This window comes from Manduca sexta, chromosome 8, assembly GCF_014839805.1.
Source record: "Manduca sexta isolate Smith_Timp_Sample1 chromosome 8, JHU_Msex_v1.0, whole genome shotgun sequence".
Lineage (NCBI taxonomy): Eukaryota > Metazoa > Arthropoda > Insecta > Lepidoptera > Sphingidae > Manduca > Manduca sexta.
Window position 1 is genome coordinate 8,307,794 of NC_051122.1, and position 15,043 is coordinate 8,322,836.

The 15,043-nt window shown below is 32.4% G+C and overlaps 2 protein-coding genes across 2 annotated transcripts; both read left to right on the top strand.

The window, feature by feature from the left end:
* The first annotated feature begins 395 nt into the window (after window positions 1–395).
* On the top strand, window positions 396–10,713 carry LOC115440129 (ubiquilin-1). Its single transcript, XM_037436521.1, has 11 exons — window positions 396–497; window positions 622–808; window positions 2,199–2,296; window positions 2,572–2,715; window positions 3,352–3,490; window positions 4,063–4,170; window positions 4,619–4,875; window positions 5,103–5,216; window positions 6,217–6,399; window positions 8,533–8,665; window positions 8,858–10,713. The coding sequence occupies exons 1-11, from the start codon at window positions 396–398 to the stop codon at window positions 8,932–8,934; spliced, it is 1,542 nt and encodes a 513-aa protein (XP_037292418.1). The 3' UTR covers window positions 8,935–10,713.
* Window positions 10,714–11,309: 596 nt separating this feature from the next.
* On the top strand, window positions 11,310–15,043 carry LOC115440073 (GPI mannosyltransferase 2). The gene is made up of 2 exons (XM_030164228.2): window positions 11,310–11,651; window positions 11,726–15,043. The coding sequence occupies exon 2, from the start codon at window positions 11,733–11,735 to the stop codon at window positions 13,326–13,328; it is 1,596 nt and encodes a 531-aa protein (XP_030020088.2). The 5' UTR covers window positions 11,310–11,651; window positions 11,726–11,732; the 3' UTR covers window positions 13,329–15,043.

Here is a 15,043-nt window from a genome sequence, read left to right on the forward strand (position 1 = left end):
TTCACTTTCAAAACTAATGAAATTCGATTAATTTTGACTTGTTACAAATTCCGAAATCGTTCTGAGGGTAAATCAGGCCATGACAAACATTTGTCACGTTTGTAGAGCTTACTTGAGAAGCCATAAACAAACGTAGAATGAAGAGTGAGTCAGGAAATAATTCTATTTGTAAATAACTTCACTATGGATGACGTGTAATAAAAGTAAACTTTAGTGGGTTACACATAGAGTTAATTTTTAAAATACAGCAAAGGCGAGAGAGTTTAGATTGTACTATAATTCCATAGTGAACCGCACCTTCAGCCGTCAACCCTACGCAAATCGTCAAATTATATATTTCTTGTACATATTTCTGCTTTTCCGCCAAAGTACAGAGTCATTCTAGATTTGCCAAAATGGCAGAGGGACAAGAGGACCCCAAAAAAATTACGATCACAGTGAAAACACCAAAAGAGAAACAACAAGTGGAGATCGCAGAGGATGCTGACATTAAAAAAGTGAGTACGGCGCTGCAAGAAATGTCGTTCATGGCGTAATAACATAAATATTGGACACGCAGTCAGTGGCGACATTTATTTAGTGATTCCGTAATATAAATGTGGATTGGTGGTTTGTTTTTAGCTCAAGGAAGTATTGTCCCCAAAATTCAGTGCGGAGCCAGAACAGTTATGCTTGATTTTCGCCGGGAAAATCATGAATGATTCGGATACCTTGAAGCAACACAACATCAAGGATGGTTTGACAGTTCACCTGGTTATCAAGTCTCCCCCGCGGCCGGAGCCGGAGGGAGCAGCGCGACGGCCTCCAGGTATATAACATTAGTTATAACTACTATTAAATATCTGTCAGGCAACTTGTACACATGTTGCAATATGACTACTCTTATAATAGATATAATGTCAATATTATATTAACTTCGCTCTCTCTAGCAGTTACAATTTAATCTATTATCAAAATTACAACTTTGTGACTATAATGTGAAACATAATCCCTGTAGAACAAGATAACAGTGTATTTAGTTCTAGAATATAATTTATTTGAAAATTCATTATTCTAAGTTTGGTTCCATTCTGTGGTGGTAATTGGGTCAGTAATCATGAATATTTATTGAGCTAGGTATACAACTTTTTCGGGTTCACTCAAAAGTACATAATTGTTAATATCAATCCCTGTTTCACAATGTTAAATTTTAACTCTCATGTAACATTAAATGGTTAATGTAAGAATATTAATTTGACATCATAGTTGAAATAATATTGATGGCAGGCTGGTTGACTTGAGGAACATTTATTTGTGACATTGAGTTCTATACATATTTAGAATTAATACATTTCTCAATTTAAAAATATAATGACAATTAAGTCAATTACCCTGCCACCCATTTATATATTACTTTTTAATGCTGGTTATATTTTAAATAGCATTTATTCAGGCCTTGTGTCCTTGCTAATTTAATCATAAATCAAAATTGAAAATAATGATGATATTCTTTATTCTTTAGTATTATAGACAATTATATAGTTATTAAAACTATAATATTATTTGAATATCTGTTGGTGAAAATTAAAATTATGATTTCTTATGTTTATGCTAATGTTAGACATTAAAATTAAACTATTTTGCAGATTTTATCATACTTTTTATATTATAATTATAAGTCTACGAAACAGTGGGAGAAAATTATAATATAAAAACTGCAATAAAATGTGCAAGAAAGTTTTATTTTATTGAAAATAATAACATAACAATTTCATTGTTTAAAAAATGTCTTGTGGTATGGTACGATAAGGGTTATTAACATTACATTCTGCTCAAACTTTGATTAACCAACTGCAGAAATTAAGACATATTACCATTTAAACTTTTTTATTGTAATAATACAAGTCAGCATAATGGAAATAATATTTATTTAATTTTATGTACATTAAATCTGTAAGTATTCAATAATGAAAAGTAATTTATAAAGAAGGACCATTTGATGTTGATATAGTGTAAGAAAGAAATTAAAAATGTTTAATAGTTGTCATTACAACAAACCAATATTTTCATGTCCTTCACATGTTTACAATAAATTAAATGTTCCATTAATTATAAATCAATATCACTTTTCTAAAATGAATCCAAGCACTGACTATTATATGGTATTAAAAAATCAATAGTTAATTGGTGAGCTTTACTATATAATAATATGTTGACAGCTGATGTTGGTGCCACCCCATTTGGCCTGAATTCCCTTGGTGGACTAGCTGGGCTTGAAAGCTTGGGCCTTGGACAGAGCACTTTTATGGATTTACAAGTAAATATGATTATATTTGTCTATGAAAATCTGTATTGTAGTTTTTCAAGGTCTCATTACAATGTTGTGTAAGTCTATGACAGTGAAGAATAATAATTAACATGCAAGTGAATAAATTAAAAATATAAAAATAATTCAGTTATAATTTAATATAATGCAACATCATTTAAATATTAGGAGCTATAGCCTTATGTCTAATTATCAGTATAATAAACTTAGTTTTCCATACTGGATAGTGGTAGTACTACAGTTACATCCTTATAATTTTCTTTCAGGCTCGTATGCAACAGGAACTTCTGTCCAATCCGGACATGTTGCGACAAGTTCTTGACAATCCTCTGGTGCAACAAATGATGAATGACCCTGAGAATATGCGCACTCTCATTACATCCAACCCACAGATGCAGGACTTGATGGCTGTGAGTACCAAGTTCTTGTAACAAATAATGAATTAAATATAAACACTTGCAATAATTGATTTGTTGTGTGCAAGTATAGACTATATTTGCATTGATGTTATAATGACACTGATCTAAACCTGCTTGAATCCTGACCTGGTAATTTATCACACATCTTAAGTTAGGACTATTTCCATGTGATAATAAGCAATTTGTTGGTTTTATGGTATTAAAAAAAAATACTTCCTAATTGGGAGTAAGCCTGGTTAGTTCTACATCACAATTTTGGAAGATGGACTTTGTAAAATTGTACATTAGCCCATGGGGTGAATAAATCATTACAAGGGTATGATAATTTTATATTGTTAAAATTTACATAGAATAGAATATGTGCAATTTACAAGTCAATGTCTCTGACAAAAGAATCTCTTATATATTTGTTTTTGCTGATGATGATGGATGATGATGTGAGATTATAAACTATTTGATCCTAAGATCCATCTTAACTTTTGTAATTATGAATTGGATGAACCTGCAAACTAAGACCATGCATCCTGTTCCACCTTAACTGTGTTTTACTGAAAATATTGTTCATAGTTAAATATTATAAATGATTTTTCTTGAATTTTGTGTAAACATTCCTCATTTCTGGTACAGAGGAATCCTGAAATCAGTCACATGTTGAACAACCCTGAACTGCTGCGTCAGACTATGGAACTGGCTCGCAACCCCGCCATGTTGCAAGAGTTAATGCGCTCGCACGACCGCGCGCTCTCCAATCTCGAGAGTATACCTGGTAATCAACATCCTCATTCTATTATTATCAGTATAGCTGGAAGGTTAAAATGAGTCACGAATCAAAATCGGCGTGATTATTGTCCTTTTGGGTAATTGGTTAATGGTTAAAAAATTTAAGAAAATGAATATTAAATATAAAGGCAAATCTTTCAAACCTAAGTTCCAAATTGGTATTGTTTTATTCTTATTATGGCTCCATAGTAAGAGCGATGATTTTTCCAATGTCGGAATGGTATCCCTACTTTAGAAGGATTACCAACCAATTAATAAAGGAGGTTTTTTACTTAGGTTATTTAAGTTTCGGCATGAAGGGTCCTATAAATTTAAGATTTAGATAGTACAAGCAATAGAACTAATTAAATTTAAATGCAACTAAATGGATACGGCGAAAAGCTTATGAAATAAGTGGGTTGATGTGAGAAGAAATAGAAAATTGAATATCATTATTGATAGGGATATTTTAGTTAGATATATGTTTTTATTGTTACTATACTTTTTACTTGTATAAACATTGACAATATGGAAACAATCATACTATAATTATAATTAATATTGCAATTATGTATTCAGGTGGGTATAATGCACTGCAACGGATGTATCGAGATATTCAAGAGCCTATGTTGAATGTGGCAAGCAGTATGGCCGGCAACCCATTCTCTGGACTAGTTGACAATTCTGGTAAGCACTAATTACCTTTCCATTAGAGCTATGCATCTCTGACTTTTTTACACAGCCTTGTGAAGACATTTATCTACCCAGATTGTATGCAAGTTTTAATTTAAGAAAATATCACCACTTTGTTTTATCTACTTAACAGCAGTAGGCAAGCACTAAGGTTCTCTGATTCTACTCAGTGGTGAAGGGTCCATATAAACAGATTCCTACGGCTTCCCTTTATGTAGAATTTATGTGGAATCTAATAATCATTACAACAATTTGCAGACCGCAATCATGCATATTAGTACGTAAAATATTGTGTCGTGTTCGCTTTCAAAAATTTTCACTCTATGCCACTGTTAACCAGTGTAATAATTAGGCATAATGAGAATATTGCCACCTTATCTTTGAGTTGTTAAAAAATTGCATACATGTTGCATGTTGTACAAAAATATACAAATCCCATCAGATGGCACAAATCCCCAACAAGGCTCGGAGAACAGGCAGCCATTGCCAAACCCGTGGCAGCGCGGTGGGTCGAACACAACATCTTCTGGCGGTGGCACAGGGCCCGGACTCATCAACACGCCGGGCATGCAGTCGCTGCTGCAGCAGATGTCTGAGAACCCGCGGCTGGTGCAGTCCATGCTGTCGGCGCCCTACACTAACAGCATGCTGCAGGCGCTCAGCGCTGACCCTGAGATGGCCTCGCAGCTTATCAACCAGGTTCGATAAGAGTATTTAATGTTTCAATGTTCTGTTATGTTGTTGGCGGAATATAATTTTAATTTAGTAAAATCATTTATTTTATATAATACTTATGAAAATTTATTTGCTTTCATGAAAAGTGTGTATATGAATAAATACTACTATTATGTTAAAATGTAACACGCATAGGTGAGTATAATGTCAAGTATAGTTATTTGTAAACGTCTTTTTTTTACTTCGTACAGAATCCAATGTTCGCAAACAATCCGCAACTGCAAGAACAAATACGCACAATGATGCCACAGCTTCTAGCCCAATTGCAGAACCCGGAGATGCAACAAATGATGTCCAATCCACAGGTACCTATTGTTTAATAGATTTAACTCGGGTCTCCTTGTGTGTAAAAAAATCCCAGAGAAACTGATATCTTTCCGGTATAAAAAATAGTTTATACATCTCTGGTCCATATAAAATCATTACTTAATATCTTCATATAAAAATAATTTCAATTTTTTGCTTTGAGAGAGGAAGATAGATAAACTAACTAACACACTTTCGTATTTATAATATTATTGAGATATGTGTATCATTACTATCTAAACAGGTGCTATGTGTAGGTCTGTTGACTTTCATTACAAATTGCATACAACTGCCAAAATATTGATTGAGTCATTGTTTACAGCGAATTATTGAAGTCATTCTTAACAATCGTATCTCGACTAAACTCTATAAGATTTGTGCCAGAATAGCTGGGTAAAAAACAAAAAAATAACACAGCTAATTTGGATATGTACAACACACAGTGATATGGAATAACAGGCATTATATTTTTAATAAAAACTATATCATTATTTAAATAGAGTGGATAACAGTTGTTTGCTATAGAAATATAGACAAATAAATAAAAAATCAAAATAATAAATATTTTTAGTATTGAAATATTTGAATTATTGTTTACTAATTACTGTGCTCGCGACTTCGTGGACAGGAGTAACTTTTTCCGATATCCGAATTTAATGAAACAAAGCTTTATATTATATTCCTAACACTGTGTCCATCTGTAAAAACTACATGAAAATTCGTTCAGTAGTTTAGAGATATGAGCCAACAGACAGATGGAAAGAAATCTCAAATGGCTGGTTGTATTCATTCTATAAATAAATAAATAAAATACTTTATCATGTAGGTGAACAAAGTTGCACTTATGATATGTCAAAGTTCTATTATTTTTATTTAGTCACATCCTTTTTTATTATTTTTCTCTCTATGTGCATACACACCAGGTCATTCTGCTGTCATATTATATGTATAGAGTGGTATTTCCTTTGTGTGAGTAACGTTTGTGTGATGTGGATGCAGGCGCTGAACGCGTTGCTGCAGATTCAGCAGGGCATGGAGCAGCTGCGTGCGGCGGCGCCCACGCTGGTGACGAGCCTGGGGCTGGGCGCAGGCGCGGCCGCCGCGCCGCCGCCGCCGCCGCCCAACCCCGCGCAACCGCCTGCACAGCAACGGCAGCAGCACAACTCCGAGCTCTTCACACAGGTTGCACACTACGCACACTACACTATCTACCCATTGTCTTGTTTAATTTGTTAGAGAATGGCCTATTTCTTTTTGAATAACATTGTTACTGACTAGTTTTGTACATATTGCATGAACACGACTTAACAAATATTATATACTTATAGCTTATCGAAGCTATTGATATCGATCAACATGACACGTTATTTCAATGTGATCTTTATATTTATAGCACTATAATATGCCAATTGCAGTTAGTTTAATTTGGGTTCCTTTGTGAATAAATAATGAGATTCTTCATAATTCACACTTAACATATTATACTCTGCAAGGTGTACTAAGTATGTGTTGCATAAGTACTATATAAGTAAGTTAATTTAAAGTATACAGTCCTAGAAATAAATTATATAAAAACGTGATTTCCATAGCTAGATTGAGATGTGACATAGTCTCAATCGTAATGAAATCACTAATATTATAGACATAAAGTTTGTCTGTATGTGCGGGTGGCGCGCCGCAGACTTGCGCGTGACGTCGCTCCCTCACGACGAAACTATTAACATTTTGTCCTGTGAATTGTGTGTAGATTTATGTGCAGTATTGTAATTTTCAGTAGATTATGCACTGCTACATGGTCATGTTGACATTGCGTCACTAAATAAAACCATATATTTATCTTTTTGAAAATAACACTTAACAATAAATTATTCAGCCACTTTCCTACAATATGGTTGAGGAGGTCGATGGCTGGCACATGCGTCATACTCGTGAACGGGTGCTGCTTGTGTGGACTGTTCTGCCAATTTCACTTACAATTTCTAATTGCTAGAGATGGTAGGAGGAAATAATTATAAGGATAATAGAGAAATTTCATGATTCCTGAGAGGGTTGTGCAGTCATATGAAAATTTAAATTAATTTATTCCTTATTTCACGAGCCTATAAATGAACTGCTCTAAACTTTTTTTTTTTCTCTTCTCACTTATCATGTACTGTAGTCTTTACCCTAAACTGATTGAAAAGAGCAACACCAGAGTTTCTTGCCCGTTCTTCTCTGGTGAAAACTGCTTTCCGAACTGGTGGTAGAGTTAATATTGACGGAATCTAAATAATGTATAACATTTTACAGATTCAAATAAATCATTTCATTTCATTAAAACCATAGGCGTAAAATAAAAAAGTGTAAGTTTCGAACAAAGTAAGTATAAAAAAGTAATTTTTATTTTGTACACCCTAATGTTACGACTACTACTCTTTAAAAAATATATCCATATACTTTAACATTACACTTTCAGTCAGAAATATACTTACACACACGTTAAATTCGGGTAAAACTATAAAATGATCCAAAAATTTGTCAAGTAAAATTTTTAGTGAAAATATTCCTCATGATTTTTGGCACAATTTTACTAGAGACGAAGACAAGTTTGTGGTTTCATTTACTATCGGATGTCAAAATGACCCCGTATGTAAAATGATGGCACTATACTTGGAGTATTTGTTTTTTTTTTGTCTTTTCGGGTAAGCAATATCGACGTTATGTTCTTTATGTACAAATTTATATTGGGTTTGCAAAATAACGCAAATATTCGCTCAAATATGCCAAGTGTGGAATTATTTAGTTATAGGTATATTGTGTAGGAAGTGAGATAATGATTGAGTAAATATTTACATTAGTACATTGTAGCTATCACTGTAAAAACAAAGTGCATTTTAAAATTAAATTTCTTTAATATTGCGTGTAGATGATTTTTAATCCCACTTGATAAAATTATTGCAACTTAATTATGAGTATAGTACATTCGAAAAACTGTCGGAATAAAGGCGAGGAGATCTCCAATCACTAATTCGGAATTGAGTCGAAAAACTAATCAATCATAATAAGTCAACTGCAAGCATGTTAGAAAATCCCTATTTTGATTGGTGAATTTTCGCTTACAATCAGAACATAATAATAATTAGCGATTAGAATCATTTATCGAAATAGGCCGTAAATCGAATAATATTAAATTATATCTACTCTGACACGACGGATATTCACCTTTGAAAACCGCAAGGCAAAATCATAAAATACAATTATGGAAGTATTAAAATAATTATATATGCTAATTTAGATGGTAGGCCTAGAGGTGACCATTGTTATTTGTGTATGCAGTTCATGCAGCGGATGATGTCGGCCATGTCCAACAACCAGACCAACTCGCAGCAACCGCCCGAGCAGCGCTACTCACAGCAGCTGGAACAACTCGCTGCCATGGGATTCCTCAACAGGGATGCTAATTTGCAAGGTGACAATTGTTTGGTTGATTTTCGAGTATATATTTCTTTTTGCTCACAGTACACATATTGTTTATAATTTAGATGTTTTACAACCCTGAGAGCTACCAGGTGGTAAGTGACTATGGCTATATTCAAATATCCGCAAGTTAATTTTTGATGTTCTGCCTAGGCAATGAACGAGAAATATAATTGTATTGCAGCTCTGATCGCGACATTCGGCGACGTGAACGCGGCGGTGGAGAGGCTACTGGCGCTGGGCCAGCTGTCCATGAGCTAACACTTGCGCGCCCCCGCCCGCGCTCGCCTCCACTGCAGTGGCTAATGCTCGCTTACACCAACTAAACTACCGACCGACGACCATTGTCTTGATACAAACATGCATTTATTATCCTTACACTTCTGTTATACATTATTTATACTCAAATATGATTACTGGAAAATTATTAACATTGATTTGTTTAATTAATTATTAGCAAAACGGTCTTTATTTATTTCAGAAATGAAATACTGATCATTTAAAATGACGGTCGTATTTGTTTTCAATATTTGCGATAGTGTCGGAAATGTTGGTTTATTATTTCAATCCATGTTTGTTTCTGCAGACAATGGTGCCCCTCTTATTTCTTTATTTAATGGTTTTGGGGAAGAATTGTAGTGTGAATATTTGCCCTATTGTGCTTTAGGATAAAAATAAAATGACGCTATCGGAATAATTTAAAACAATTGATTTAGTCTTACATATATCCGTGATTTATTTATGACATTTTTTAATTTCGAGGATCACGCATTTCCATAGCGACGTTTAAAAAAAATATTATAAATTATTATCCGTATAATACAATGGTGTAAGTAAATATATAATATTTAGTAATTTTCTTTAAAATTATAATAGTATATCTGTGACTAACATCACGGAGTTTAAGGTGTTTCCTTTGCATATTTAATGTTTTATTCATTCCTTTTCGTCTTAGACACTATACGCAAAATTATTGTTTATAAGTATCAGTCTATAGTTTCACGCAAAATGAGAATAATCACTCGATTTTGTATTCATGTATAGAACCATATGTGTTTTTACGGTTTAATTTAATATTTTCTTGTTATGTATTTTTTACATTGTGGATTCACGAGTTTGCGTAAAGCTACGTATAGTATAGGTTTATGTAAATAGTTTTGCTTTGCCACGACGAAAAAAAGAGAAAAATATAAAAACTTCACACTATAAAATCTTGTCTATATGTGTATTTGTTATAGCAAGTTTGATCATTCATTCCTGTGCTGTCTTAAGAGTTAAACATGAAATTCGTCACAAACAAAGTTATTGTCAAGCAAGGCTTGGTGATTTCCCGCCGTATAAAAGAAAGGTCTGTACTTTCTCTTAAGCGTATTATATTGATCTTAGAAAAAGCAGCCAACTGCACCAAACTAGTTTGATTTGTTATTAGATGTATAATATATACATTTGCATTCATTCAATCTAACTTTTGCAACTATTTTTCATATCACAATGTGGTGGTAAAACTATTTTGATTTAAACTATTGTTTTGTAGCCTATTGTAGTGGTTTATATTAAATAAAATTTAAGTTGTAAAAAGTATGGAAGAATACTATTGCTCAGGTTTGTAAGGAAGGAAGTATGTTCAAATGCCCAGAAATTTATCAAAGTAATAATGTTTTGTTGTGCAGTAATGAATCATCATGGATGCATTGGTTTATGTTCATTTTAAATACAGAAAGCTATAGTTTGTCCTTACAACAATTTGCTGAGAATAGCATTCCGATTTAAAGTAACAAAAAGATTTTGATTTTTTTTCATGTCCATGGTTGTCTAGATATTTCATAAAGTATTAATTATAAAAAAGGCCAGTTATTTTCGAATAGTGGTTGAAAAATGTAATGTTATAGTAAAATGTTCGCTTTTCATAATCATTTAAAATAGGCTTGTACTCTGTGATGTATTCTAGACTGCTAGAATTGTCGGAAGTTGTATGAATCTGGGTGTAACAATATTATTATGTGACAGAATGCAATTATTATAAATAAACTTAAAATTATATTATCATCGTTTTATTCATGCATTATTTTTATGTTAATGTACGGAAACTTTGTCACTAACTTATCATTTTGACTTTTTATCCTAAAAGTGTTCAAGAATACCCAACCGTTACATCCGCTACTATTTGTAGTAGTCCTATACCTAAGGCAGGATCAGTGAAGCCCGACCAATTTCTGAGAACACTAAGAAATTAAAATAATTGAATAGAAAGAAAGGGAAAATTGTATATAATATAAATATCGGAGCTGAATAGCAAGTCGATTCATACATACATACATAGTATCACGCCTTTATCCCATAGGGGTAGGCAGAGACTATAGATTGCCACTGCACGATCCTGGCATACATCTTGCGCTTCTTCCACCTTCATTAATCTTTTTATGCATTCCCGCCGGTTCGGGTTACTTTTGACCTGGCCTTTACTGAGAATTTCAGATATCTGACATTCGAAGGTTCAGTGCGATCGATCCCTACAGGCTCTTCCATCCACAATCGCCTAATAAATCTTCAAACCGTCCCAAGTCGATTCACTATGGAAAAAAAATAGTGGCCATAAAGTAGGCAATTATGTTTTTCTATTTCCTGACCAATAATTATAGAATTTCATAGGCGTGCATATAATGTCAAAAGTAAAAAAAAATCATAAAATATTTTTTTCTTATTTGCTTTGCTTATTTGTCGCGGGTAAGAAACTGAAATCCCGCAAGCCCCGCAAGTTTCCATATATATTATAATTCTCTTACTATCAGTAATCTCTGAATTGTCTTTGTTCTGAAATCAAGAGTAGCATTGCGTCTAAATTTTGACAGCTAATGTCAAATAAATATGGATTTTGTTTGCCGTTGCCGTGGTTGGATTTATTTTTATTTACTTGGCGGAAAGTTAACTGCTTTAGTTTCTGAAATTTATGTAGTATCATATGTTTTTAATACTATAAGGTACTATCATCTACTAAAGTACTAAAGACTGAAATATTTAAATAAAAAATATAAAACAATTTATATGCTTACAGGTGAAATATGTATTCTCCAAGGCAAAAAATACTGTGGTTTGCGCTGAGTACAAGAATTTTTGTGATTATTTTACAAGCAATATCAAACCTCGTCATACCAGACCACAATGCGAATGTCTTCATAAGCCCTGAGGATCCAACATTACGTAAAACTTACGGTGATGTTATTGTGGATAAATTATTTGGTGGTTTGAAGAGATGGGATGCTCAGTACTTTATACACATTGCTCAATACGGCTATACTTATGAAAATTGTCTAGCATTCTTTCCGCTATACCCGTTGGTCGTCAGATATGTGGCTTATGGAATAAGCAGCGTGCTTGGATCATTCGTAAACTTTCATAGTACATTGCTAATATCTGCTTCATTAGTAAACATTATAATGTTCATAAAATCAGCTGATATATTACATCGGTTAAGTTTAAGAGTTCTAAGGAATGAGTGTAAAGCCTATAAATCAGTCATATTATATTGTGTGAATCCTGCAAGCATATTTTTCTCTGCTCCATATTCCGAAACACTGTTTGCTTGGATGTCTTTTTATACAATGTTGAAATGTACTGATAATGAAACCCTGAGGTTTGCCAACATTGATATATTGTGTGGTTTACCAACAGGGTTCTCTATGATCACTAGGTCTAATGGTTCTGTTAATCTAGGATTTATAATCTATGCTAGCTTGAAAAATGTTATTGAGCGAACTTTACCTGAAATTGTGTACAAGTACAAAACATTAAAACATAAAATTATTCTTCCAGTATTGTTGTTACCATTGTTCATATCTTGTATGGCACTGTTTTTGGCTGTGATACTAGGTTTGTTACCATTTCTCTTGCTGCAAACATACAATTACTTCAAATATTGTATACACAATGAGCATAACTTGCCTGACTTTTTGTCAAATGCAGAGTATGTGTTGCCAGGGACAGCCCAAAGTCCATGGTGTAACTACTCATTGCCTCTGTCATATTCTTATATACAGTCTCATTACTGGGATGTTGGTTTTTTGAAATATTATAAGCTTAAGCAAATTCCAAACTTCATTCTTGCTTTTCCAATACTATTCCTAATAATGTATCATTGCATGCGCTACATAATTAATAATATAAGACTTTGCTTAGCACTTGGCATAAGATTTAATATATTTGGAAATTCAAACAAGATGCCTTATAGGCCAAAGCAATATTCTAAAGGATTTGGGGCCAATGATCCTTCAATATTTGTATATATAGTTCATATAATGTTTTTATGTATTTTTTGCATATTTTTTGTACATATTCAAGTGTCAACTAGGTTGTTAGCATCGGCTAGTCCAGTTTTATATTGGATTTGTTCTAGCTGTATGAATGTAAGTCCCACACCAACATCAGATCAAAACACAATTAATGAGCACTTCCGTCGAATTGGAACGGGAAAGCGAATCCCTTCCAATTATTTATCAATAGCGAATTTAGAAGGTGTTGACAATATGTATAGCAAATGGAAAACGTTTATTATATCACGACGAATGCCCGATTTTCAGTCACGTAGCTTGCAATATTATTTTATAGGATACTTTTTAGTGGGTACAGTTTTATTTTCTAACTTTTATCCATGGACATGAGTCGTGGTACGTGATCTACAAACATATCATGCTCACGTATCATATTTAATCTGGATAATTATATTTGTTTGACATATCAATATTTTATATTCAATATTCATACAATATAATGAAACAATTAATAGAATTTTATGAATGAAGAATTTTATTCATTAATATAACACTAAACGCCTTGCTAAATTGCCTTTGTTTTTAGCTAGTTTAATATTAGTAAGTTAAAAAGTTAGGTAGCAAATTTAATGCATTAGACATTTTTATATACAAATTTCATAAAATATAATTACATATTTCTGCTTGGAATGGGGCCTTTTAAGATGTCCATAATACAGCAAATTTATTCTATAAAATATGTATTTTAATGAAAAATAGAGTAATACAATTTGCTAATTAATCTTCTATGAATTATTATTCACTTAAATAAATTATGAAGTACCTATTCTAGTCATTAATATTTAAATAGGGACCTAGTCACAATTTACATACGTAAATAAGCTTATAATTTCATAGTGCGCGAATTAAATTGACAATACTAGAACCTCAATAATCACTAGAATAGTCCGTTAAAGTATATATTTTGATCATATTAATTCTGCAAAATAGGCATATTAGCTATACCGATAATTTTAATCAATAAAAAATTTCCTAACAATGTTTTAGACAAGTTATTCAATAAATAAGTTTTAAATCCATTGTAATTAATTATTTAATAACATTGTTATCATTCATTTAAGTAATTGTAAATCATTTTCAACCTTTTTATGATGCATTTCATTAAATTAATTATAATTTAAGCAAGGCTGTGCCATATTGGTCCTAAATAATAAGCTTAAACACATAAAATCAGTTTTTCCTAAAAATGAAAAGAACCATTGTTATGTAATTTAAAGCTGAATTATGTAATTAATCGGTCAACTACCAAATTCCTACAATATTAGAATGCATAGTCTTATATAGCAGCAGATTCGGAAAAATATATTGTTTATTAAAGTGCTAAATAAAAATTTCCTAAATGTATCGTTCAGTCATATTGTGATGTACATTTTGCAACAAATATTAAGTTAAACCAAACCAAATACTCTTAGTGTAAGTGCATACTAAATATAATATTATTTTCCAAAACTATACATGTTGACTTATGAATATTTGAACAGCGCCCTCTTTTGTGATAAGTTTGACTTCAAAACTATCTTTTATGCACAGACAACAGCTTGTCCAAACACAGCAGCCGTCCACTATGCAGTAATAATTAGATTTCTTAATTAATTTTTAATGACCTTCTTTTTTACTATTTCAATACTGAACTTAATTTAGCCATTTTTAGAATACAAGATGTACCTAATCACTCCATATTGGAAACTTAATTGTTATGGTGCATGTTCATTAGAGCAGAGTAACATGATGTTTCTGATCACAAAAATGTATAATAGCCGACAAAAAACTTAACCACACATCAAGGTAGTGTGCTCAAGTTGTTTGCTGCTCATTATAAGTGGGGCTTAGCTTAGATGTGAATTTTGTGGATTTATTATAATTTATAAATACTATTATTTACTCTGCTCTAGTAGAAATGGGCTGTGGATTTTTAGTTTGTGTAAACTTCATCATTTAATGAAGTTGTTATATTATGTAACAATACCTGGGTGCAGTAAATAAGTTTGGTACTGCCATCAATAAACAATCCATCAAGATGAGACTTAATATTAGAACCAGCTGAA